The sequence below is a fragment of the Heterodontus francisci genome, chromosome 16, assembly GCF_036365525.1.
Source record: "Heterodontus francisci isolate sHetFra1 chromosome 16, sHetFra1.hap1, whole genome shotgun sequence".
In the NCBI taxonomy this organism is placed as follows: Eukaryota; Metazoa; Chordata; class Chondrichthyes; order Heterodontiformes; family Heterodontidae; genus Heterodontus; species Heterodontus francisci.
The window spans coordinates 39,851,071-39,876,333 of NC_090386.1; the positions used below are offsets into that span (position 1 = coordinate 39,851,071).

The following is a 25,263-nucleotide window of genomic DNA, read 5'->3' on the forward strand; positions in this document are numbered from 1 at the left end:
TTATAAAACCACTCGAGCATGAATAATCACAGCTGTGTAAACCAAGAGGCTTGAGTACTGCAAAAACAAACTCTTGATAAAAGAGCATTGGAAGCTAGATAAACAGACAAACTACTCCTGTCAATCAAACCAACCAGACTAAAGAACTGAGATTTTTTTAAAGGGAAGCAGTGGAGTCACAGAAGCAGGTTCTTAAAGCAAGGTTAAATTTTTTTTATTTATTTAGAGATACAGCACTGAAACAGGCCCTTCAGCCCACTGAGTCTGTGCCGACCAAGAACCACCCATTTATACTAACCCTACAGTAATCCCATATTCCCTACCATCTACCTGCACTAGGGGCAATTTACAATGGCCAATTTACCTATCACCTGCAAGTCTTTAGCGGTGGGAGGAAACCAGAGCATCCGACGAAAACCCACGCGGTCACAGGGAGAAATTGCAAACTCCGCACAAGCAGTACCCAGAATTGAACCTGGGTCCCTGGAGCTGTGAGGCTGCGGTGCTAACCACTGCGCCACTGTGCCACCCCAAAAGAACAGCAGGAACATGGATACCAACTTTCCCAGCATGAACTGGAAAGCCTTGGACATTCTATCCAAGATCAAACTGTTCCAACAGAGAATGCAATTATGCTTTACAAATCAAGTAATTGTAGAAATCAGAAGAACAGGCTGTAAAAATAATGATAGCAATTGGAAATGAGGGATTACATAGAATCAATACCACAGGCAAATCTGAAGAGGACCAGAAAGATCCTGCAAAGATATGGAAAGTGATGGAAGATCAGCTCCGATTGAAAGTGAATTTTTGAATTCACCACCTGGAATTGATGCCCTATAGGCAACAGCCACAGGAATCAATAAACCAGTTCATCAGTAGATGCTATAGTAAGGGCAATAAATGTGATTTCTTAAAGTCTGAGCTGTCAGACTGAATAATGGAGCTGGTGATTGTCTCAACACTTATTGAAGCATTTCAGAAGGACCTCTTGGGGATAAAGAAAGATCACAGCTTTGATGCACTACTGGAAGATGGAAGGAAATACAAAGTCATTGTAGCTGGGCAACAGCACCTGCAAGAACTAGGTGCAGCTAGCAGTAGCGGCATGAAAACCAGATCGAAAAGGGCAAGCAAGCGGTGTAGTAAGTGTTCCGATGAAAGTTCACAGACCTGAAATGTTAACTCTGCTTCTATCTTCTCAGCTGCTGCCAGACCTGCTGAGTATTTCCAGCACTTTCTGTTTTTATTGCAGATTTCCAGCATCTGCAGTATTTTGCTTTTATATTAGTGTAGTAATTGTGGTTGGCCCCACTCACGGTGAAGTTGTCCTGAATTTTGTGAACTGTACAAGGCGTGAGGTGCAAAAGGACACTGGGCCCACCTATGCAGGAATTCTGGCTCCAAAGACACAGTCATAAGTCATGACAGGATACAGGCAAACAGAAAACAGGCAAGAGAAACAAACAAAGCACCAGAGACCTGTATAAATGCAAGCCGATACACAAAGTCAACAGCAAAGCAGACCTGAGACGAGACCCAGAGAGAAGCAGTTCTCAGACAGAAGACGAACAGGCATTCCATGTTGTGAACCTGACACATCACATTGATGAAGTCCAACAACTGGAAGCTTTTGCCACGATTAACATCATGTGCCCAAGGAAAGCAGGCAAACATACACTCTAGGTCAAGATTGACACCGGCGCTGGTGAAAATATCCTACCAGTCCAAATCCTCAAAGATATGTACCGGAGTCATTGGAAGTCTATGATACAACCGACAACTGCCAAGTTATCTGCATACAACGGGTCACCCATCACTTACAGTGGCACATTAACAATGCAATAAAGATACGGAAAGTCGGTATGGAAACCACAAACGTTCTACCTAGTAGACACAAGCGGGCCAGCAGTGGCAGGACTACCAGCGTGTAAGGACTTCAACATCCTAACCATCCACACAGTCACCAAGGTACCCATTACAGCAGAAGAGACCAAGAATACCCGCATTGAGTCAGTCCACAACCTACAAAATATGTCCCTGGACAGATTTGACATCATAGGAAATTTCAAAGGCGATGCCATACTGCACCTCAGAGAGGATGCAATTCCATCAGTCAATCCTCCCAAAAAGTGTAGCGTGCATATACAAGAAAAACTTAAGCACATGTTAGATGACATGGAATGCAATGGCATCATCCATCATGTGCATCATCATACAGACTGGTGCAGCTCAATCACATGCGTACTGAAGAGGAATGGAGCAATCAGGGTATATCTAGATCCAAGGCATCTAAACCTCTCCCTAAAGAGATGTCCTCGCAAAATTCCGACATGAGAGGAATTGAATCCCAAGTTCACAGGAGCCAAATTCTTCCTCAAGTTGGATGTCAAACATGGATATTGATTGGCACATCTAGCTAAGGAATCTCAAGAATTCACCACATTCAGGACACCATTTGGAAGATATTGCTTCCAGAGACTACCCTTGGCTTGTCTGTCAGTCAAGATCTGTTTCAGTAACATATGGACAGAATTATAGAAAACATGCCTGGCTGCATATGCAATGCCAATGACACTGCGGCAATGGGCAAAACCAAATAAGAACATGATCAAAATCTCTATTCCCTGATGGCGGTAGCTCATCAAGAAGAGCTCATTTTTAACAGCAAGAAGTGCCAGGTGAATGTAAGTCAGATCAATTTCTTTTGCTCCATCTATTCTGGTTGCAGAATCCATCCTGACCCAGACAAAATCAAAGATGTAAGGCATATGCCAACCCCATAAAACAAGGAAGACCTCCAGAGATGTCTTGGATGTTTCAAATTTTTGGCACCATACATTTCAAATTCTTCTGACAAGGCATCATCACTGAGAGAGCTCTTAAAGAAAGATGTGCCATTTCTATGGCAGGAGGACCATCAGCATATGTTTGAGTCACTCAAGCAAGCATTGTCAGCAGAAACCTATACCCTGCAGTACTGCGACCCAAGGAAAAAGACCATTCTGGAAGTTGACATCTCAGAGAAAGGGCTAGGAGCGTGTATCCTGCAGGATGGCAAACCAACTGTATTCAGGTCCAAATGTTTATCCCCAGCACAATCCAATTACTCAAACATAGAGTGTGAAACACTTGCTCTGGTATTTGGGATCACAAAGTTCCACACCTACCTGTTCAGTAAGCAGCTTATGATGGAAACTGACCACAAACCACTGAAGATGATCTGGCACAAACCATTGACAAGTTCACCACCTCAACTGCAGTGACTCTTAGTGAAAGTACAGGGGCACGACTTCAACACCTGCTAAAAACCGGATGCTAAAATGGTCACCTCGGATACGCAGTTTGCCAAACCAGAGCAAGAATGAAGAAGTTCCACTGGATCTACAAGTAGACAGCATGGACATCGAGGTGGATGATGTGCTCAAAATTGACTTATTGTATTTTGGTCATTACAAATGTGACCAACTACAATCAGAAACAGCCAATGACCCACAACTGAAGGCATTGTGGAGAGTCGTCATAGAAGTTTGGCGTGACATGGTAAAAGAGGTACTAGAAACCCTCAGGTGCTTTTGGCCTTATAGAGATGAACTCGGTATCTCGAGAGGCGTCACCTTCAAGGGAAAACAAGTGTTTGTGCCCAAAGCTCTCCGACAGGACATCTTGTCACAATTTCACCAAAGCCATATGGGCAGAGAGCAAACAAGACGACTGGCGCGAGACACTGTTTATTGGCCAGGGATCAATAATGACATTGAAAAGTTAGTGCGGATGTGTGAGGCGTGCCAGAACCACCAGCCACAACAACGTGAAAAACACCTACACCCTCACGAGATTCCATCAGTCCCAAGGTTCAAAATTGCCATGGACCTATTTTCTGTTAATGGAGAAGATTTTATATAAGTCACTGACTATTTCTCCAAATTTCCAATTGTCAGACAGGTAAAAGACACTTCAAGCGCAGTCATCGCAGACACATTAAGTGCTATATTCAGTCTATTCGATGCACCTGAAGAAATCATTTCTGATAATGGGCCACAGTATACAGGCAAACCTTTCAGGGATATCTGCGCCAAATGGGGCATAAACCATGTAACATCCTCACCACATTACGCTAGGTCTAATGGTCTTGCCGAGCGAATGGTCTGCACAGTCAAAGCACTTATCCTAACGTGTAGGACCACAAAACAAGATCTTCTTGTTACCACTTCAGAGCTACAGCTATGGATATAGTCTTACCGCCACGAGCAGAGATCATGTTTAGCAAACAAGTGCGAACGACTCTGCCAAGCCATCATCTATCCAGATTCTCTGAGGTGCAAGAGACACTGCTCAAAAACAGGGGAGAATGAAGATGGTGCATGACCAACATGCAGGGGTGGAACTATCTCAGCTGCATGTAAGACAAAAGGTCAGGGTCAGACAACCCACTATGAAAACATGGTTGCCTGCAGAGGTGGCCGGAGTGTGCAGTGAGCCTAGGTCCTATGAGATTACAACATCTAGCAGAGCGGTGTTGAGAAGGAACTGAAGCCAACTGAGAGAGGTATGCAGTACTCCAGTTGTGCATGGCGGACTCGAGGGAGCACACTCCGATGGTGGGGGTGTGACAGATCAACAAGACGGCAGCAAATGCATTGACAACATGCCTGCAAAATCAGGACAGCCAAGGCTGAAAACCATATCCCCAGAAGGTTATACCATAACCAGATCTAGAAGAGTTGGCAAACCACTGAAATGATACATGGACTGTTGAGCCTTTATATTTGTAAATTTCACAATCTCTATCCATGTGTAAATAATTTTGATGCTATCTAATTTTATGTATTCTTACTTTTAGCATAAGAGACTTATCTTTGGAAAGAAGGGGGATGTTGTGTGATTGCCTTTAAGAATGATGTCCCTTTAAGATCTTAGTATGCTAATGAGCTGAGCACCAGGATGCAGTCATGTAACTACATGCCAGTCTCAGTCCTACTGTAACACCAAGAGGCAAGTCCTGTAAATAGTTAGCTCTGCACTGTATATAGTTGTTAGCTGTTTAATAAACCTGTTTTGAGATCTTCAATCAATTGAACTCCATGCATCTCATTTATGTTGCATCAGACAACATAAAAAAGCTTCTCATTACAATGAATGGCTGGTCTAAAGCGTGTGATGATGAGAAATTGCAGGAGTATTTCACACATAGAAATGAACTGAGTGTAGATCAAGGCTGTCTCCTATGGGATTTAAGAGTCATTATTTCACCAATGTTTAGAGAGAAATTGTTGGAGAAGCTTCATCAAGAACACACAGAGATAGTCCATGTGAAAGCAGTAGCAAGAAGCTATTTTTGGTACCCAAAGGTAGATAGAGATATAGAAGAGTTTGTGAAACTGTGAAATGTATCTCAAAATGAGAAATGTTCCAGCCAAAGTTCCTTATATTCCATGGTCGAATACAAGAAAACAGTGGGAACAAGTACATGTAGATTTCTTTGAAGTGGAAGGTAAAGAGTATTCTGTTTTGGTCAATAGCTATACCAAGTGGATAAATGTTGAGAATATGCCCAATACCACAAGTGCCAAAACTAGTGAGGTTTTGAGAAGTTGGTTTGCAATTTATGCATTGCTAGAAGTGTTGGTGTCGACAGTTTATGTGAGAAGAGTTTGAATTATTTCTCAGTAAGAATGAAGTCAAACATACTTTAATACCACTGCATCTCCCAGCATTGAAAGGTAATGCAGAAAGAAGTGTACAAATTGTAAAGAGGTCTTCGCAGAAATATTTGCTAGGTGACAAGCTAGGCAGTAATTTCCATGTTTCGCTTTGACACAGGATAGACAAGTTTCTGTTCTCTTAAAGAATGACTCCGCTGTCTACAACAGGTTGCTTGTCTTATGAGTTAGCATTTAAACACGTTCCTAGGGCAAGGTTTAGTTTGCTTAAACATGTCGTCAATAGCAAAGTAAGAGAAAAGCAAGACAGAATGAAGATGAGTCATGATATTTGACTCATGAAACTTAGAGAGTTCAGTGTTGGTTAGAAGATCATGGTGAAAAACCACTGAGCTAATGAAGAGAAGATGTAAGCCATATGCCTACCCCACAAGACAAGGAAGACTTCCAGAGGTGTCTTGGATTTTTCATCTTTTTGGCAGCATACATTCCAAATTTTTCTGACAAAGCATCATCACTGAGAGAACTCTTAAAGAAAGACATGCCATTTCTATGGCAGGAGGACTATCAGCAAATGTTTGAGTCTCTCAAACAAGCATTGTTGTAAAAAGACTAGATGCATTCACATACCTAGTGAAGGTTGGAAAGATACTGTCAGTGGTGTGTAGATCATTTGCTTGAAAGAGGAAATCTGACAATGGGAGAGCACGAGAAGCCTCTTCTAGTCCAAGTTCCTACAATTCCAAGCCAAAGTCGAAAAGAAAATGAAAGTCACAAAGAAACTGAATGTTTGCTGGTATCAGAGACTCCACCGGTAGAGCAAAGTGATTCAGGATCTTTGATTAAGACTAATCAATCAATTTCACAGTCCCAACCATGATGTGGAGTTGGTAGTCAAAGTTCAGAGTCGACATCTTATGAGATGTTAGGAGAGCAGAGTCAAGCTAATGGAAATGGAAGGAGATATTCAGACAAAAAGAGGAAGAAGCCAAGATAGGTTAATTGAAAGTATGTAAGAAGAAAGAAGAAATCATTTCTTCCTTTCATTACTTATTGTCAAATTATATTTTTGTTAAAGACATACTGGTGTTAAGGAAAAACAACTTTTTTTACATGTAAATTACTCTGCAAGTATTGGTTATATATGATTTATTTGTGATTACAGTAACAAGCATGCAACCCAACCTGTTAAATTTTAGAGTATTGTTATTGTATTCTGGGAAATTATGTACAAGTAATATTTCACATTTAATGTAAAACCAAAATTAAGTGGGGAGGGAGTGTGATATATTGTTATATCTTTTGTATACTGCCTTTCTGCTGCCCTTTCTGTTGGGAGTTCTAAATACAAGTTTCCACCATGGCTGCTCTCAGTAAAGACATCAGGAGGAATTTTATGCTCTCGCATGCATCAGGTTTTGAGGTGGGGACAGCATAAAATCAGGCGGGATGGTAGTGGAGGGGACCCCCTGCCGCCCCCACCAATATTAAGTCTGGGGCGGGAAGGCTTGTGAACGGCCTTCCCGCTCCACTGCCAATTAAGGTCCTCAACTGGGCAATTAATGCCAATTAAGGCCTCATCCCACTGCCACAATTAGCCGTGCGGCTGGCAGCCCATTTGCCACACAGGAAGCACGGCTGGAAAAACGATGCCGGCTACTTGCCAGCTCTAGGGTGGGGGGTGGGGGGAAGTGGGGGGGGTTCCTTGTTAAAAGGCACTTCATGCCTGAATGAGGCACCTGGCATCAGGAAGGGGGGGGGGGGCACTGAGAGCCAAGCCTTGCTAATGACCCCCATACACTCCCCTCCCCCACAAACCCAACCCACGAGATCCCTCCCACCCTGTTCTACCTGTGGCTTGGGTCCAGCGCCACTCCTGGGCCTCTGGTAGGTGCTCCACTGGCAGTAGCCATTCCCTCTGGACTTCTGGTGCTGGGGTCATTGATCCCATGGAAGGCCTGTCGCTGTCCACTTAACTGCCTAATTGGCACTAGATTTGGTGGGCCTTCCACAGAACAGTCGACGTGGAGCTCGCGGCCTCCCTTATTCCTGACGTTGAGACCCCCGTCACCAGTATAAAATCCCAGCCCTCATGTTAGTTTTCTCTGAATATACAACACCTACACTTTCTGTAATCTTGTAGGCTTCCAGGCTTTCTGCAGTATTAAACTCTCGGTGTCTGATATAAGCTTTCCTTTTTGCCTTAGCTTGCCATCTATGCGCCTTGTCATCCAGTGGCTCTAGATTTGGTTGTCCCACCCATTTTCTTTGTGGGAATATGTTTACCCTGAATCACTTGAATCTCCTTCTTGAATGCCTCCCATTGCTGTGACATCAATTTACCTTCAAGTAGCTGTTTCCAGATCATGTTTGCTAAATCACTTCTCAGCTTAGTAAAATTGGCCTTACCCCAATTTAGAATTTACCCTATTGTTTTTACAAGACAAAGAATATTATTCTTTAAACTGAGGTGAAAGACCAAGGATAGCATTAGGGTTGAAAAGAAGAAAGGAAAAGGCAAGATAAATCAGAAGACAATGATTTTGTTACACCAATTTTGCATTTTAAAATCATGAATGTTGTAGGGTGAGGGAAAGATCAATGGAGACAAAGGGTTCCAGTTTGAAGATTCCAGGAAAGAATGAGTTGATGTTGGAGACAGCACAGTGTACTTTTGGTCTTCGACACAGTGAGAATGTTGACAGGAGAAAGTTGGTGTAGGATGGTTAATTTGAGCCTTAAAATCAACAAGAGAGGCAAAGCAAAGATTATTATAAACTCTGAGAATGGTGTTAGAAGAATAAGGAATCATTGGATGAATTCACCATTTCTGCACCCCCTGAAGGAAGCTATGCTCAGGGAGTGCATGGGTCAGCGAATCAGGGCTACAATGCTACCATCTTATTCCCTATCCACATTTCCTCCAAGTATGGTCCCCACAGTATCAATTAATTTAACTGCCTGAATGCAAGTGCACAGTTTTGGCCTGTAAGAGGGAGCCAAGTTATTTGGAAGCAATGTTTATAATGTAGGATTTCCATTTGAGATTAGAAGAGATCCATCTCTACTGTACCTGAAAGACAAAGCAGTTCTTGTTATATATGCATTATATTCTTTTAATAGAGAAAGACACAGTAAAAGCTGTGTATTAAAGATATTCCTGAATTCTCGAGATATTTTGGATGTTAGACCTCAAGAAAATTGCAAAGGATCTTTAGCTTTAAATCTGTAAGCTCTTCTCTGTTGTAAAATGCAGTGATTATTATTAATGTGATTGGCATGCTGTTACTTTCTCTAGGGAAGCAGTATCTTTGTGAAAAAGTATTTACTCCGCTTTTTTGTTTTTGTTATAGTAGTTTAATTTGTTGATATACATCACTGAGTCACTTGCATTTAAAGCCAACTAACAAAATGATGAAAGCCAGTACAGCATTTTTCCACGTATTTAGTAGCTTTATCATAGGAGAAGATTTACTCTGTGTACTATGTGAAATTAAATCATAACCATGTTCTTTACAAACAATTTTCTTTCACAAAGCACAAGGCACACTTAAGTAAGTTCCCTGTAACACCCATCTGTTTTTTGTCTAAAATTAATAATTAGTCTGTGAAGTTGAGTCGTTGTAATTTTGCATCACTTTGGAAGAAGTTGCTGATGCATATTTATTCTTTTACTCAGAATTCACAATCACTGGACACCTGTATTCAACGCATTCTCTCTGCTTTGTACCCTCCATTCGATGCCACTGCTCCCACAGTCCTCAGTCAGATCTTCAGGGTCATCGACACAGCGTACAAGGGAGATGGCCTCTGCTGTTTACTGGATTTCTTGATTCCAGCAAAACGTATCCTGGAGACTGTGCAACAAGAGGCTTGTGTAAGTGTAATGAATGACAATGTGTCTGTCTATTTGTCTTTTAAAAAAATTCGCGAGGAAAGAGCGGGAAGACCAAGGATAGCATTAAGGTTGAAAAGAACGAAGGAAATGCCAAGATAAATCAGAAGACAATGATTTTGTAACACCAATTTTGTATTTTAAAATCATGAAGGTTGTGGGGCAGGGAAAGATCAATGGAGACAAAGGGTTCCAGTTTGAAGATTCTAGGAAAGAATGAGTTGATGTTGGAGGCAACACAGTGTACTTTTGGTCTTCGACACAGTGAGGATGTTGACAGGAGAAAGTTGGTGTTGGATGATTATTTTGAGCCTTTTGGGCCTGTCTCCCTAAATAAACCTCCCCTTATCCCCAACACCTGCAGCACTAACTCTGAACCCACATTTCCACATTGTTCACCAATTTCTCTCTTATCTCTCCTCTTGCCCTCTCAACTTGTCCATGAGACCACTTCCTGCTTCCTTGACCCCAGTCCCACTAAACCGCTGACCCCCAACCCAACATGTTTGAACCCCTGCAACATCATTGAATAGGCCTTAATCAAAGACATCTTCTGTGACTGCTACCATGGTGGACTAATCTTACTTGTCCTCCTTGACATTTCTGCAGTCTTTGACATTATTGATCATGCCATTCTCATCCAGTGCCCCTCCTTTGTCGTCCAGCTCAGTTCAGCCCTTGCTTTGTTCTACTTCTGCCTATAAAATCATAGCCAGATCTTCTTTCGCAATGGCTTCACTTTGTGACCTGTCATCATTACCTCTGGAGTCACCCAAGCATCTATTCTTGGCCTTCTCTTCCTCATTTACTGCTACATTTTGCTGGCATCATTCAGACATTCCAGATGTACACTGACAATACTCAGCTCTACCTTTCTATCTCCTGCTTTTTCAACATCAACCTTGGATGAACCACAATTTCTTCCAGTTAACATTGTGAAGACCAAAGCCATCATATTCAGCCCCTGTCACTAACTCCATACTCTCGCCATCAATTCCCTCCCTCTTCCTAGACACTATCTCAGGTTGTTCCAGACTATCTGTAACCTCAGCATCCTACACTCCTGCTTTTCATTGAAAAATGCCACAGAATCTTTTGCATCGAGCTGAGCAGGCAAATAGGGCATTGGTTTAACATCTCATCTGAAAGACAGCACCCCTGACAGTGCACCAGACCCTCAGTATTGTACAGACATGTTTGTCTAAATTATGTCCTGGAGTGGGGGTTGAATCCTTGACCTTCTGACACAGAGACAAATGTATATTACTGATGGATTGCTGCACTTTTGGAGTTGCTGATACTCAGGCACGGACATCATTGGGGGAACATTGTCATCTTTGGAAGTATTCTCAACTCTGGATTAGAAGGTTCTGAGTTTGAGTCCAGCCCAAGGACTTCAGCACATAATCTAGTGCAATACTGAAGGAAAGCTATATTATTGAAGGTGCTCTCCAAGTGTTGAAATATTAATCTGAAGCCTTGTATGCTTGTTCAGATGGATATTAGATTTTTCAAATTGCTTTGAGATTTAGATAGGAGAAGGTGCTTTATAAATACAGGCATTCATTATTATTTTAAATATATTAAAAGAGTTTAGGATTATGTAAAGATTCTAATATATATTTACTCTGCCAAGATTTTAGTGCTTAATGAATAATGAGCTACTAAACTGGCTCAATTAACATTTTACAGATTATTATCTTCAGAGGGATTGCTATTCTATTACTTCAGTAGATTCCAAAGCTGTGCACTTAAGCGATTTGCTGCTTACTACAGTCTTTATACAGCAAGGTTAACGAACAAATTGATAGAATCAGGAGCTTGTCTTTGAACATCTACCTGACTGAGCTGGTACACCTCATCCTGTTCAAGAGAAAATGGAAACCAAATACAGTTCAAAATCTTTGTGGAAACTGTCGGAATCTGAGGTCATTTCACTAGCTAAACGATCATTAATCATCATTCTGATAAAAGCCTAAAGGAAGAGAGAATGCCTTATAACAATAATGATTCAGTGTGCACTATGCAGTACAATAGAACCCAATCAGAGGTTAGGCTTATTCTTTCCTGATAGTAGGTGAAGCAGCTAAATAATACAATACAAGCAATTTTCAGGGTATCAGCGGGCCTAATGATTTACTGATTGTGGTAAGCATATAAGTATTGTAGACATAGCCTGATAGTTAACTTGCATTGTGAACATAAAACTAGGGGACACAAATGCACAATTAATAAGCCTGAAGTGACACTAGCGATTAGAAGGAGTAGTAGATGTAATAGTGGACAATAGAGCTTTTCCTAAATTGACCATAGGTTTTTTTCCCCTCCAGTTGTCTGCATGTTCTAGGAGATTGCATGATTGCGTGGGCGTGGGGAGTGATGGTGTGTGAAGGATATACCATGCCAAAATGGGACAGGCTCAATGGACCAGCTGGTCTTTTCCTGTCAATTTTGATTAGTTTGTATGTTAGAATAGGCTCCCAACACTGTGTCAATCAACTCTTGAAAGAAAAGGTAAATAACTGATCATAAATGGGACTGAGGATTAAAGGGTTAAATATTGACACAGATAATGATATAATCCATGGTACACAATGATTCCTGCATGGAAAATATCATCCAGATGAAGCAACCAACAAGAATTGAACAGTGGAAATGAGTAGACATTCTGAAGTTTCACTTGATTACCTTTGAGGGTCAAGGAGGCATTCTTAAGAATCTTCCATCAGGCGACTAAGTGAGTGCACAGAGTCAGTGAAATGGCAGATATGCGAGGTTACACATCTTCTGTAGAAGAAATGGCTTAAAGTGCTGAACAACATTTTCAAAACCCATGCTTTCTTATGTTCGTGATTGTTGGTTTCAAATACAGCTTTTCTGTTGCACAGGGAAGCAGCTAACTTCTACTCATGACTATCATACAACCTTGACAGTTGGAAGGATGTACCGACATAAGCAAATAGATTTTAAAATAGTACGTGCCATCCATTCCATCCCATCTTCTAAGACCGGGGCCTTGAAACATGAAAAAAGCTAAACATTCTTGCCCACATTATTGAAATGTTATACCTTGTACGAAAAGAATTATCAGCAAGCTGCCCCATTGTATATCTGCAGAATCATTTTCATCTAAAGGCTGTTTTGTAGCCATTTGTTTCAGCGCTATAGGTGCCATTTTGGTTCCAAAATTGCATCCACAGTGCACGTGTACATTTCTGGTGTGGTTGCGCTGTACTCCACCTTGGGTACAGTGTTCGTATGGGCACAGGGATCGTACAGCGGAAGTATGCAATGTGGGCAGATCGTGATGATAATCAGCGTGTATTTGACACCAGTGCTGCCATTTTGGACCTCACCACTCTAGCTGATGGCCTCTCTTAATTCTGCACAGTTGAATATACATTCAGCAGCAGCAGCAGGAAGGGCCCCCACCCATGCCTCCACACTGCCCCCAGCAGAGCTATTTTTAGTGAACATCAACTTCTTTCAGGTTAGTTGCCGATTGATTTCCATTGGGTGTTGCTGAATTTGTAGAAGTGTTTGATGGTTTGTACTGATATTGAAAGTTGCTGAAGTCTGAAGTGAGTGATGTGGCTACTGGGTAACAAGGGCTATCCTCTGATCACATGGTTACTGACTCAGGTACACAACCCATGCACAAGTTGGCAGCGTACATATAATAAAAACCATGATACAAGACAAGATGTTATACAGTAGATCATTTGGTTGCTTTGCAATGCTTCTGCTGTCTGTACCGCTCTTGAGGAGCCCTTCTGTACTCAGCCGAAAGAGTGGCAAGATTCGTGGAGGTCTGCTGCATGCTGCACAACCTCACTGTCATGAAGACACAGCCCTTGCCACCAGCTGAGGAGGCAACCAGCTGAGAAGGGGGAGGAGGAAGAGGAGGTGGGAGCAGGGAGGAGGCAATCAACACATCCCCTTCTTTTTCTTTAATTGTTCTTGGGACGTGAGCATTGCTGGCCAGGCCAGCATTTATTGCCCATCCCTAATTGCCCTTGAGAAGCTGATGGTGAGCCACATTCTTGGAACCAGTGCAGTCCATGTGGTGTAGGTACTAACTCAATGCTGTTAGAGACACATTGAACAACTTTTCCTTTAACTCCAGTTATTTTCTCCAAATAAAAGATGCTGCTATGGGGACCTGCATGGGTCCTAGCAGTGCATGCCATTTTTTGGGACATGTGGAACATTCTTTGTTCCAGTCCTATGTGGGCCATCTCCCTTACCTTTTTTTTCAGTACATTAATAACTGTGTTGGTGTTGTTTCCTGCTCTCGCTCTGAACTGGAAAATGCCATCAAATTTGCTTCCAATTTCATCCTTTTCTTATGTTCACATGGTCCATCCTCCTTTCCCTTCCTGGACTTTTGTCTTCATTACTGGGGATAGGCTATCAACCAATATTGACTATCAGCCCACTGAATCCCACAGCTACCTTAGCTACACTTCCTCACACCTTGCTTTCTGGAAGGACTCTATTCCATTCTCCCAGTTTCTCTGGGCTGAAATTTATGTTGCGTGGCGGCTGTAAACAACCGTGGCCCTCATGTGCGGGCCGAGCTTCGAGGAGCCGCTGCAATATTAAACACAGCTGCTCATTTAAGTCGTCGAGGCGGACTGCTCCCCCTGATGATGGCGTGGGGGTGGGCAGTCTGTCCCTGGCAACAGCATCAGGTGCCACTGCCAGGCGCCGATGCCATTTTTAAAGTGCTTCGAGCCCTTTCACTTCATTTAAATATTGAAAGATATATTTTATTAAAATTGAATAAATAAAATGAAATAAATGTTTATAGCGTCTCTCTCACCCCACCAATAACCACAGAATTCATTCCTTGCCCTCTCCCCCACTGCAAAAAATACTTACCTTGTGCACCTGACCTTCCCCGCAACCCCCCACATAGTTCACAAACTTTAATCTTTACCCCTTCCTACTATCCCCTACACCAATTGGAGGAGTTTGATCTTGATCCCTCACCCCGCATTGAGAACATTGCCTGCTCCCTCCTATCCACCATCGGATCCCCGGACGGGTATCCGAAGGCGCAGGAGTGCGATCGGCACCAATATGGCACTGGAACGGACGGCGGGAGCAGTTAAGTATTTAATTTATTTATTTGAATAAATTTCCCTATGCTAGTTTCGGTCCCGTCGCCGAGTGGCGGGGGGTGGGGGGAGAGGGGGCTGCCACGAGGCCTCGCTGCCACCAGCAATATTGGGTCGGGCCTTTGCGGTATCGGGCCTGTACAATTCAGCCCTCTGTCTCTGTCACATCTCTTCTGAAGATGAAACCTTCCAAACTAGCACTTCCGATACGTCTTTATTTTTCCTCAACAGAGGATTTCCACCACTGTGTTTGACAGGGCCCTCTACTGTGTCCATTCCATTTTCCTGTACTTCTGCTCTCACCCCTTCCCCTTCCTCTCAGAACCATGATAGGGTTCCCCTTGTCCTCACCTCCATGCCACCAGCCGTCATATTCAACAGATCGTCCTCTGCCATTTCCACCACCTCCAGCTTGATGCCACCACCAAACACATCTTCCCCTCCCTTTCAGCATTCTGAAGGGATCCTTCCTTCTGTGACACTCTAGTCCACTCCTCAATAACTCCCAACACCCACTTCCCTTCCCATTGCACCTGTCCGTGTAACCACAGAAGATGCAACATCTGCCATTTTACCTCCTCCCTTCCCACCGTCCAAGGCTCCCAACAATCCTTCCAGGTGAAATAGCAATTTACTTCTTGTAATTTCAATTTCGTACACTGTATTCGCTACTCATGATGTGGTCTCTTCTACATTGGGGAGACCAAACCCAGCATTGGTGACCGCATTGTGGAACACCTGTGTTCAATTTGCAAGCATGACCCCAAACTTCTAGTTGCCTGTCATTTTAATTCTCTACCTTGCTACCACTCTGACCTCTCTGTCATTGGTCTGCTGCACTGTTCCAATGAAGCTCAATGTAAGCTCCAGGAAAAGCACTTCATCTTTCAACTGGGCACTTTACAGATCAGCAGACTCAAAACTAAGTTCAACTATTTTAGACCGTAGCCTCTGCTCTCATTTTGTTTCCTTTTTCTTGGCTGGTTTTGGTTTTTCTCTTTTGTTTTGCCTGTTTTTCATTTTTTTTTTGCTTTTGGACAGCAGCTATTCATGATTCTGCTATTCACACCTCCTCTAGGCACATCTTTTGTTTCTTTACTTGTCCCATTACCACTCCCTTTGGCCTTGCACCATTAACCCTTTTGTCATTTAATCTCTCCTGCCCTCCACCCTATCACAGACCTTTCCTTTTGTTCTTTTCCCCACCCTCTCCCTTTTCACTTGCTTAAAACCTGAGACACCTCCAACTTTTTCCAGTTCTGATGAAAGGTCATTGGCTTGAAATGTTCATTCTGTTTCTCTCTCCACAGATGCTGCCTGACCTGCTGTGTATTTCCATAATTTCCTGTTCTTATTTCATCCCCTCTGTGCCTGGGCTGTCCATGATCAGCTCATCTGACTGCGGTACCCTCAACTGCAACCCCAATTTCCCATTCACCAACAGTCCCACACCTTACCTTTCCTCTGTTACTGACCATCACAGCATTCGCTTGGCCATAATGCTAAACAAACATTTATAAATTTATAAATCAAACCATCCAATATTCCATCCAGAAGTCTATTTATCACCCTTGTGCATTCCCTTAGTGCCTGTCTTGCAGGTGCCTTTGCCTGCCCTAGTGCTTCTATGCATTGCTACCCTAGTCGTTGCAACATGGTTGGTGAAAGGCTGCTGATTTTCACTGGGGGAGACTGTAGATGGCCTGGCAGGACACTCTCGAGCGGCTCTGGCCAGAAATGGCACGACTGCAGACTGCATCATTCTGGCATTGCTGACAGCAGTCTGGGCTAGCTGGCTGACAGGAAAGAGCAAGGGCACCAACGGAGTGGCAGGGGAGGGAGCATGAATGCTGTCATCAGGTTTGTACTCCACGTCGTCATTGCTACTGACCCAGCTTGACACCTCAGCAATCCTAGCAGTGCCTTGGAAGACAGATTGCTGGACTACAGTGACACCCTGTAAACTCCATTTGAGCACTGGCATCTGCAGCTATGATGGCAACAGTTTGAGCTTGCATGATTTCAGTCTGAGCTTCCTCTGCAGCACCCAAATCTCGGGTGACTCCTGCTTGTACTGCAATGGAAGTTGAGACATCAGCTGTCTGACACTGCATCAGGGATGGATCCGTGAGTTATCTCATGGAGCTGGCCACAACTTCCACATTGGAGCCAATGTGTGAAGTCTTGTTCCAAGTTGACACTGGACTCCTTCACGTTCGTGACATTGACTGCAGGCTTTCAGGCAAACTTTCCAATGAAGAAGCATTTCATTGTGCATATCCATCAACCTTTTTCTGTAGGCCGCTCCATTGAAGTCCACACGTGAGTCCTGTGCAGCAGAACTCATGTGTGACCTCACCCTCTGCCCTGGCTGCAGGTTAATAATGCCCAGTGTGCCACCACCTGCAGATCCTGCCTCTAAACTATCCTCTAAAGTACACTCAGCATCAGTATCTGAGCCAGAGGCTGTTAGTCTGAGAGTGAGTGACGATGTTTCCTTTTCATCACAGTCTTCCTACTCTTGCTCTTACACCACTGCCTGGCCAGGTGGCAATTCTTGGGTATCTGAAAGGAGAAAGGCACAAGGGTAGGGTTATGATGAGGGGAGACGTGGAAAGCAAGAGGTGCATGCTTACACGATTTGAAGCTAATAAATCAATAAAGATTATAAGAACTGTCTCATCTATGGAGGCAAGGACATGCAGCCACGCCTGTCCCCAGACTGTTAGTTGTTGCTTCCTCCAGATATGCACTACCTTGTCCTACAAGAGAGAGGGATGTATGTCAGTGAGTGTGATGCAATCTGTTCAGGGATTGTCGCTGGCATGGTTGAATAGCTGGCAGTGTGTGCAAGCTGAGAGGTGTAAGTGTGAGGCTTGCAGCATTGCGAAGTTTGTGAGGGTGAGGTGAAGCTATGGATATTAGGTATACAATGTTGTTGATGGAGATTTTTGGTATGAGTGATGGAGGTGTGTAGAATTAAGCAGTTTGTGAGGCCAGTGGTTAATTTGGTAGAATATGATATTTGAAGATGCATTCACTGACCTTAAGTACATGTGTGAGTTCATTGAACCTCGTCACACTGCATCCAGGTCCTCATAGCGATACTGCTGGCATTGACCACAATGGCTATCTGGTCATACTGCCTTCACGATGTCTGTCTGGAGGGCCTTCTGTGGATAGATGACATCTCTCCTCCACTCCACCTCTTGCACCAAGACCTCTAGTGCAGTGCCTGAGAACCTTGGAGGCCACTGTTCCCTTTGTTACACCTTTCGTCACTCTTCTTGCAGGTCAGACAGTCTTCCCCATTACTTCCATCACCTGCTCCAGCCAGAATGCACCTCTCCTTTAAGAGGTGCAGGCTGGCTCTACATACTGTAGGCCAGCTTTAGATGGCATTAATCTCATACAAACTTGGGCCCCCTGCTGTGTCATGCAGCCACTCAACAGCATGCTTGGCACTGGGCTGCAAGCTACAACTATTTAAATGAAGTTTACATACTGCCTGCATCGGAAGCAATGGGCGTGGGTTAATCGCGCATCATAGTCACAGTGCTCATTTGCAGGGGCTATCCAATTTTGACCCTGAGTAATTGGAACTATCCCAATTAGGTCAAAATGATAATTGGGGAATTTATTTTTGAATTATCCTAATTACAATTAATTCTGATTTAAAAATCAAGTTGGAGTTCATTCTAGAAGAGGAAGAGATCAGATCCTGTAAGTGATAGCGCTGAATTATGATCAGATTTGTGCATGTGGACTGCGTGCAAACTAATTTGACTTACACATTTGACAACCAATGGGAGAAAGACAACGATTTTTTTCTATCTATTTGGTGGAGTAACATAACTCAGTTCTCGGAGGTGAAAAGGCAGTATTCTAATGGACTCAGTCTTTCAACTAAAATTTCTGTATTCCCCCTTCATATCTGTAGCTGTTCTTCCACAACCATTAAGAGCAGCTCATAGTCTTCTTCATAGGTTTCATCTTTAATATTCCCCGAAATGCTGCTGGGAAACATGAAGCTGCTCCCTGTGGTGCATATTCTACTCAGATCCTCATTTGGAATGTGAATTTGCATTCTAAGCTGCTTTCCCTCAGGACTCCATTGAATCTGGAATTTATTGTTGATCACGTAATCACATTTTAACTTTCAAATAGTCACTACATTCAGATAATGTACACTTTGGGAGATAGCAAAACAATTATTAGATTGAAATGCAATAAATAAATAAACTGACAACAGTTGTGCTGTTTGAGAACAAAAATGTTCACAATTGTTATAATAGAATTTTGGGTAAAAGAAATAAAAACAAAAAATGCTGGAAATACTCAGCAGGTCTGGCAGCATTTGTGGAGAGAGAACCATAGATGCTGCCAGACCTGCTGAGTATTTCCAGCATTTTTTGTTTTTATTTCAGATTTCCAGCATCTGCAGTATTTTGCTTTTATTTGGGTAAAAGGAAATAGGTTTAAAATTCCGAACTTTTGTTTTTAAATAAATAAACATATCTTGTGAGGTGAGTTGCCTGTGAAGGCACAAGAGACACCATCGGTTCACCCCAAAGATGAGGCCTGAGGCCCTTGGGCCTCTCTGGTTAGGTGAGAGTTAGGCCTGAACATGGATCCCAGGCTAATTTGTATCCCCCATGATGTTCGCAGAAAGGAGAAGCACTTGTGGGAGCATTGTGTAGGAACACAGCAGAGGAAGATGAACTGCATGCCTGTGGTTTCCTGCAATGCACTCACTCCATGTGAGCACCCCTCCCTGCTGACAGCACAAAATTGGTGCTACAATGCAGAAATAGGGCTAAACTTTCCAAGGTCCTATGCCACTGGCCGAACCTTGCATACAACAAGCAATGGCTTGCTTTGTCCTCCTGGTGGTATGAGGCCTCAAAATCCAGCCCAGAGAATGTACAATTACACCAGCATTCAAATCAATGAAAGAAACATTTAATGAGTGATCAAAGACTGCCAAAATCAATACCAAAGCTTTACTTTCAATGAGCGTTGTTTGCCTACTCCACAAATTATCTGAAATATTTACCAACACAATGATACCTGGATGAGCACAAATAAGCAGATTAGTAATGACTACTTTCAGGCTTTACTCAAAAGAAATAAAAGCTTTAATTGGAATGTTTGATTATCAAATTGTAGAAGATACAGTTACGAAAAATGTAACTCCATTTTTCCCATTAGTGTCTGATCAATAACTGAGGTAGAAGCAATACTTGAGTTTGAGGATTGCACTTCGGATTTTAAACTGAGTTTAATTTTCTATGTGAATAAAGAAATAGCTCCAGACCCTGAAGGTTTTCACCAAAATAAGTCTTGACATGTTCTCAGCCAGATCATCCTGTCAAACAAACGTACGGAATCAATCATTAAAAGCTGAAAGAATTCACTTCGTGAAAACTGTTTTGATAATGCACCATTTAAAGATATTTAGTTCTTCTATGCATGTGTTATGGCTGTAAATAAATGTGGCTTATTTTTTAAAGTAAAGAATAATGAAAGATATTAATACTAGTAAAATATGATACAAAAATAGATGGAATCTAAATCCTCCATCTAAATTGCACTGGGCATATTGTTAAAGTCAATGCCAATTAAATAGCCAGTATTTCACTATGGAGGAGTTTAGGCTCTAGGAACAATAGATTACTTGGTAAGCTTTGCTGATAGTTTGCTAACTGGGGAAGGTTGCACTGGAAGAATATGTGTATTCAAAATGATGCAGTGCAACCATCATCCATGCTGTAATGTCATGCCTTGCACACAGGTGACAATGTTGCTTTAACTCTTCCTTTGCATACAGAACCCTTTTTTCACTTTTTATCCTCACAGTGGCCGTACCAAATGCTCTCCACTCAGGCATGGTACAGATCGAATGCAAGGAAAATGCACCCACACATTGTACTAACAAAATGCTTTGACTGCATGCAAACAACCCTCACTGCACCAGTCTGCTATTTCCTTTTCTCACAGTCTTTGCCTCTTTATTGTTACCTCTTTAAGCATGATTGTCAAATTAGTGCCTGACATGAAATTAGATTTTCTTTTGTGTTGCTGACGCCTGACTGAATTGAGATTGACCTAAGCTAATTTTAGTATTATGATCCTTAACATCTATCAGAGGCGAAAAATGTTCAGCTCCAAAGTGACCAACCTACAGATTGATTATCTCCTGTATCATCCGCCCTATTTCTTTGTGAACGAGAGGTGGGTGTATTGGAAAAGCACTTGTGTTTTGGCCCATGACCAGAGGAATGTTGAATGCAGACATTGTTAGTGGGATACACAGCTGGTCACTTGGAACTGAATTTCTACACTGCTGCGACCCAAAAGGAGGAAAATAACTGTGTAGCGTCCATATGATTCATTTGTTTTTTCTGCTGATGCATCACAGAAATATAACAATTTAGTGTGAATGTTCAGTTCGAAGCTTCCTCCAATTACAAGAAGGTGAAAGTTTATTTGCTGTTTATGTTGGAAAGAGGCCTTCTTTTTGGAGAACATTAATTAACTAGTGTTAATAGGAATGTTGCCAAAATTTCAACAAGAGCAGAACTGAAAAGTATCGCCATAAATGATTCTTCAGTTTTCCCTGTAATTCCCACCAATTGAATATTACCTCTGCCTCTTCCCCGATAACATTTCAGCTTGTAAATAGTTGAGTTTATGTTTGGCTTAATCCTATAGATTGGCAGCACTTTATAACGTGCTCAACAGCAAACAAGCATTGCACTTGCATGCTAATTCTGTTCAAGCTCGCATCTGTTTGGTGCATTAACCACTGTGGTCTGTTGAGCTGTGCCAGGAACCCACATTGGCACTAACCCAGCTCAAACCTTCTGGCTCCTGATGAAGGCTCCATTCAAAATGTTAACCTTTTCTTTTCTTATTCAGATGCTGATGAATCTCTTCTGTATTTCCAGAACATTCTGTTTTGATGTCATTGTTCAGGATCTCAATCCTTGCTGTCAGATCTGAACCAGTTGAGAGTGCAGGCAACAAAACAAGAATGTGGCTTTAAATCCCAACAGCAACGATAACTTATATTTACATAGCATCTTTATTGTAAAGAAACATTCCAAGGTACTTTGTAGGAGCATTATCAAACAAAATTTAACACCGAGCCACATCAGGAGATATTAGAACAGGTGACCAAAAGCTTGATCAAATGGTTAAGTTTGGGGCAAACTAAGTGGTCTCCTGATACAGCAGAAACACATTTTTGTACAAATTAACCAAATCTGCTATCTGGTTAAACTAAACGTGCTACTAAAAGTATTATTTTGCCAGTGGGGACAGATATTTAGTTTGTGAAACAAAAACAGAAAATGCTGGAAATGCCCAGCAGGTCAGGCAGCGTCTGTGGACAGAAAGATGTTTAATGTTCCAGGTCTGTGTGAGCTGTTTTCTTCTTACAATACAGTCTGCTTAGTAATAGGGAAGATGACTGAAGATGAATTAAGCTAACAGTTCTGCAATACAGATTGCTTGACCAGTTTCAGTGGCAGTGCTATTTAGGGAGGTCCCTCTCTTGAAACTGTTTAGAACATTTTTCGTGAAATCAGAGCAGGTTTATTTTAGTCAGCCGACTATCATAAACAAACTGGCCACAAATGCCACAAGACTTTACTATTATGTGTTCCTTCTGTCAGTTCCTGTGGTTTTCTGTCTATTGTCAGCCTTAAATTCATGTCCTCTTTTTCATAAGGTTTTACAGCATGTCATCTCAGATTTGATCTTTTGTTCAGTATTTTTGCAATTGAGAAAAGAGTGGGAAGAATGTGGAGCTCTTTATCACCATGAATACTTGTGGTAAATAGCATAGATTTATTTAAGAGGAAGCTGGATAAGCACATGAAGGAGAAAGGAATAGCAGGATATACTGATAGGCTTAGATGAAAAGGGATGAGAGGAGGTTCATTTGGAGCATAAATGGCAGCATAGAACAGTTGAGCCAAATGGCCTGTTCCTGTGCTGTAAATTTTATGTACATCCATGTACTAGAGAGGCATTGTGTCACCTTTCAAAGGTAGTTATCATGACACATTTATCTTACCCACTGTATTACTTTCTGTTGTTGGACAAAGATCATCCTCATTACTTTAGTGTTCGTTGTTCTACTCTCTTAGCTGATACTCCTTGCACAGTGCAACCCGAGATATCCAAATTCTATCTCTCTGATCTGTCTGCTGTCAGTTGCTTACTAGATGGTTTACCATCATATTCTGAAAACAGTTTCAAACAAATTATTCTGTAAGAGACCAGGCTTGTAGCATTCAAGTTAATGATGGTGAAGCATCTCTTAAAAGATCATGTTATCATTAGAAAAAAGCATACATACTGGCCAGGTTAAATGCAATGTTAACTCTTATTTTATGGGTATCTTCTATGTTCCTTTTCAGGCTAAAATATTAAGTATAATATTTTCCTGTTATTTCGGTATCCCTGTCTATGAGAAGGAAAACCTTTCCACCTCCCCTGACAAACTGTGCACATAGTCCATGTTGCAGTCTAATAAAATTCTGCCTCTGATTTTATTCATAAGGATGACCAAGGTGCTCTCTACATGGAACTATTTTTTAGTTTACTTTACTCACTCTGTCCAGACTGGAGGCCAAAGGCAAAGTGAGATCTTATTGTATCTGTCACTACCATCTTTGAATGCTGCTTCAAGATAGTGCTGTGGGATTAGTCCAGAGCCTCAAACCTTCAGCAGAGGTTAAGTTTTTATTCAGTAATGAGAGTACAGAGTACAGTATAGCATTACAAGTGGAGTGTTAAATCTTATATATGTTCCTCTCTTGCTTGATGCCAAAGTTATAGAAAATTCATTAGACCCTGAGGAGAAATGTACCTTATTTTTGAAGATCTAGTCCACACCCATCCCCCCAAAAAGTAGAGACCTTATTATGTCAACAAATCAGTTAGTTGTGCATTTTCATTTGCAACATGACGTCTAGGCCCCTGATGCTTTTTAGTCAGTTGGTGTGCAGGTCCAGAACTATAGCTAATTTTCATGGAACAAGTTTCCACACAACCAATGGAAGGTTATGGAGTGAAGTTTCCGTTTTTGGGCGTCATCAGCAAACTAGATGCAACTTGCGCCTGGAATTGCACAGTGAAGTTATGGTTCAAGTTTCTGCCCAACCTCATTTGCATAATTACAAATGTAAAATCTTCCATGAACCATCACAATTTGGCAGCATAGTAGAATGTAATTGTTTATCGTTTCCTTGAAATAACTGTATATTTAAGAGTCATAACCTGGTGCAATTGAAAATGGGTTTATCACAAAGTATAGACATTTTTATTAAGCATGTCTAGTTCACCAGCTCTGAGTAACCTGGTCTTAAGTCACTGAAAATGATGTAAACATACTATACTGAACCATTTACTAGTTTCATATTGGTGTAGACTAGCCAGTTTCTTAATAAATTAAATACTTTTAAATATGCAAAAACATTTAAAATGTTCCCATTAGAGCCTAAAAAAATGATCTTAATTTGAAGAACCTTCTCAAATGGTTACAAACAGGCACTGTTATATATGTATATATTGTTATAGGAACTAATTAGCTCGGAACTAGTTGTTATGTTTAAGTGTTCCAGTAGGGGGCCTCACTCATACTGCATTGGGAAGTCATATTATATGTAACACAAGAATCAGGCACTACTGCACAAGCATGCTGCTGAAATAAACCAGCCTGACTCCAGCCTTTTCCAAGATTAAAGTGTGATTCATTCCAACATCTGGGAACCAGAAACAACATAAAGGCGAAACAGGCGCAATCAGCAGAAACTCGCCATTCTTGTTATTTCGGCCTGGGGGTATGGTTGGTTTTGTGGATGGGTGCTGGCTTCCAATGCAATATTCTTTAAACTAGCATTAAAGATTTATGCTTAATGTAAACTTTCACTTAAAGTTTCTCATTCAATGGTTTGGCCGATTACTGGAGAATTGCGCTGGTAAAAGTAATGGAAACCCTCGCTTGATACATTTGTCATACTTTTAGTTTGGGTGTAGAAAAATCAATTCATTTGAAATCAAGGATTACAGCCATTGGAAAAAAAAATCCAAGAGCAGTAAATTTAGCTAAGAAAAGATTGTTAAGTGTCTGTTTAATTAGGTCTTGTATAATAATTAGGTGCAGTAGCAATGCAAGTACAGCTTCATTTAAACTGGAGATACAGCACTGAAAGCACAAGGATAATTACACTATAGTATAATGAGCTCCTTGTTCAGTGATTAAAGGTTATATGTTAACATTTTGTTTTCATTAATCAATAATAGCAACATGCACTCAGAAGGCCTGCTGGTTACGTGAATAGGGAAATTGCCTGAATCTCCAGTAAACCCGATGTTCTCTTTCTTCTCTATCCTGCTTATCAGACACACTGACTAAAACCAATAATGTTCATATCCACAAGCACTTATATGCCTTAAAATTAAGCTCTTTAAACATGAACATGTGAATACATAACATCCTCATGTTCTAAAGTTATGCATCTTACTTAATCAGCCTGAGTACACAGACATCATTAGCTGGCTGAGTTTA

At 41.7% G+C, this 25,263-nt stretch overlaps 1 protein-coding gene across 3 annotated transcripts in view; it reads left to right on the top strand.

Annotated features, from left to right (window-relative positions):
* Positions 1–25,263, top strand: part of LOC137378062 (pleckstrin homology domain-containing family G member 4B-like) — a 186,210-nt gene that overhangs the window by 50,582 nt on the left and 110,365 nt on the right. For all 3 annotated transcript variants that reach the window (XM_068048123.1, XM_068048124.1, XM_068048125.1), the window contains exon 2: positions 9,343–9,540. In XM_068048123.1, coding sequence (XP_067904224.1) covers positions 9,343–9,540 — 198 coding nt within the window. The remainder of the gene's footprint in view (positions 1–9,342; positions 9,541–25,263) is intronic.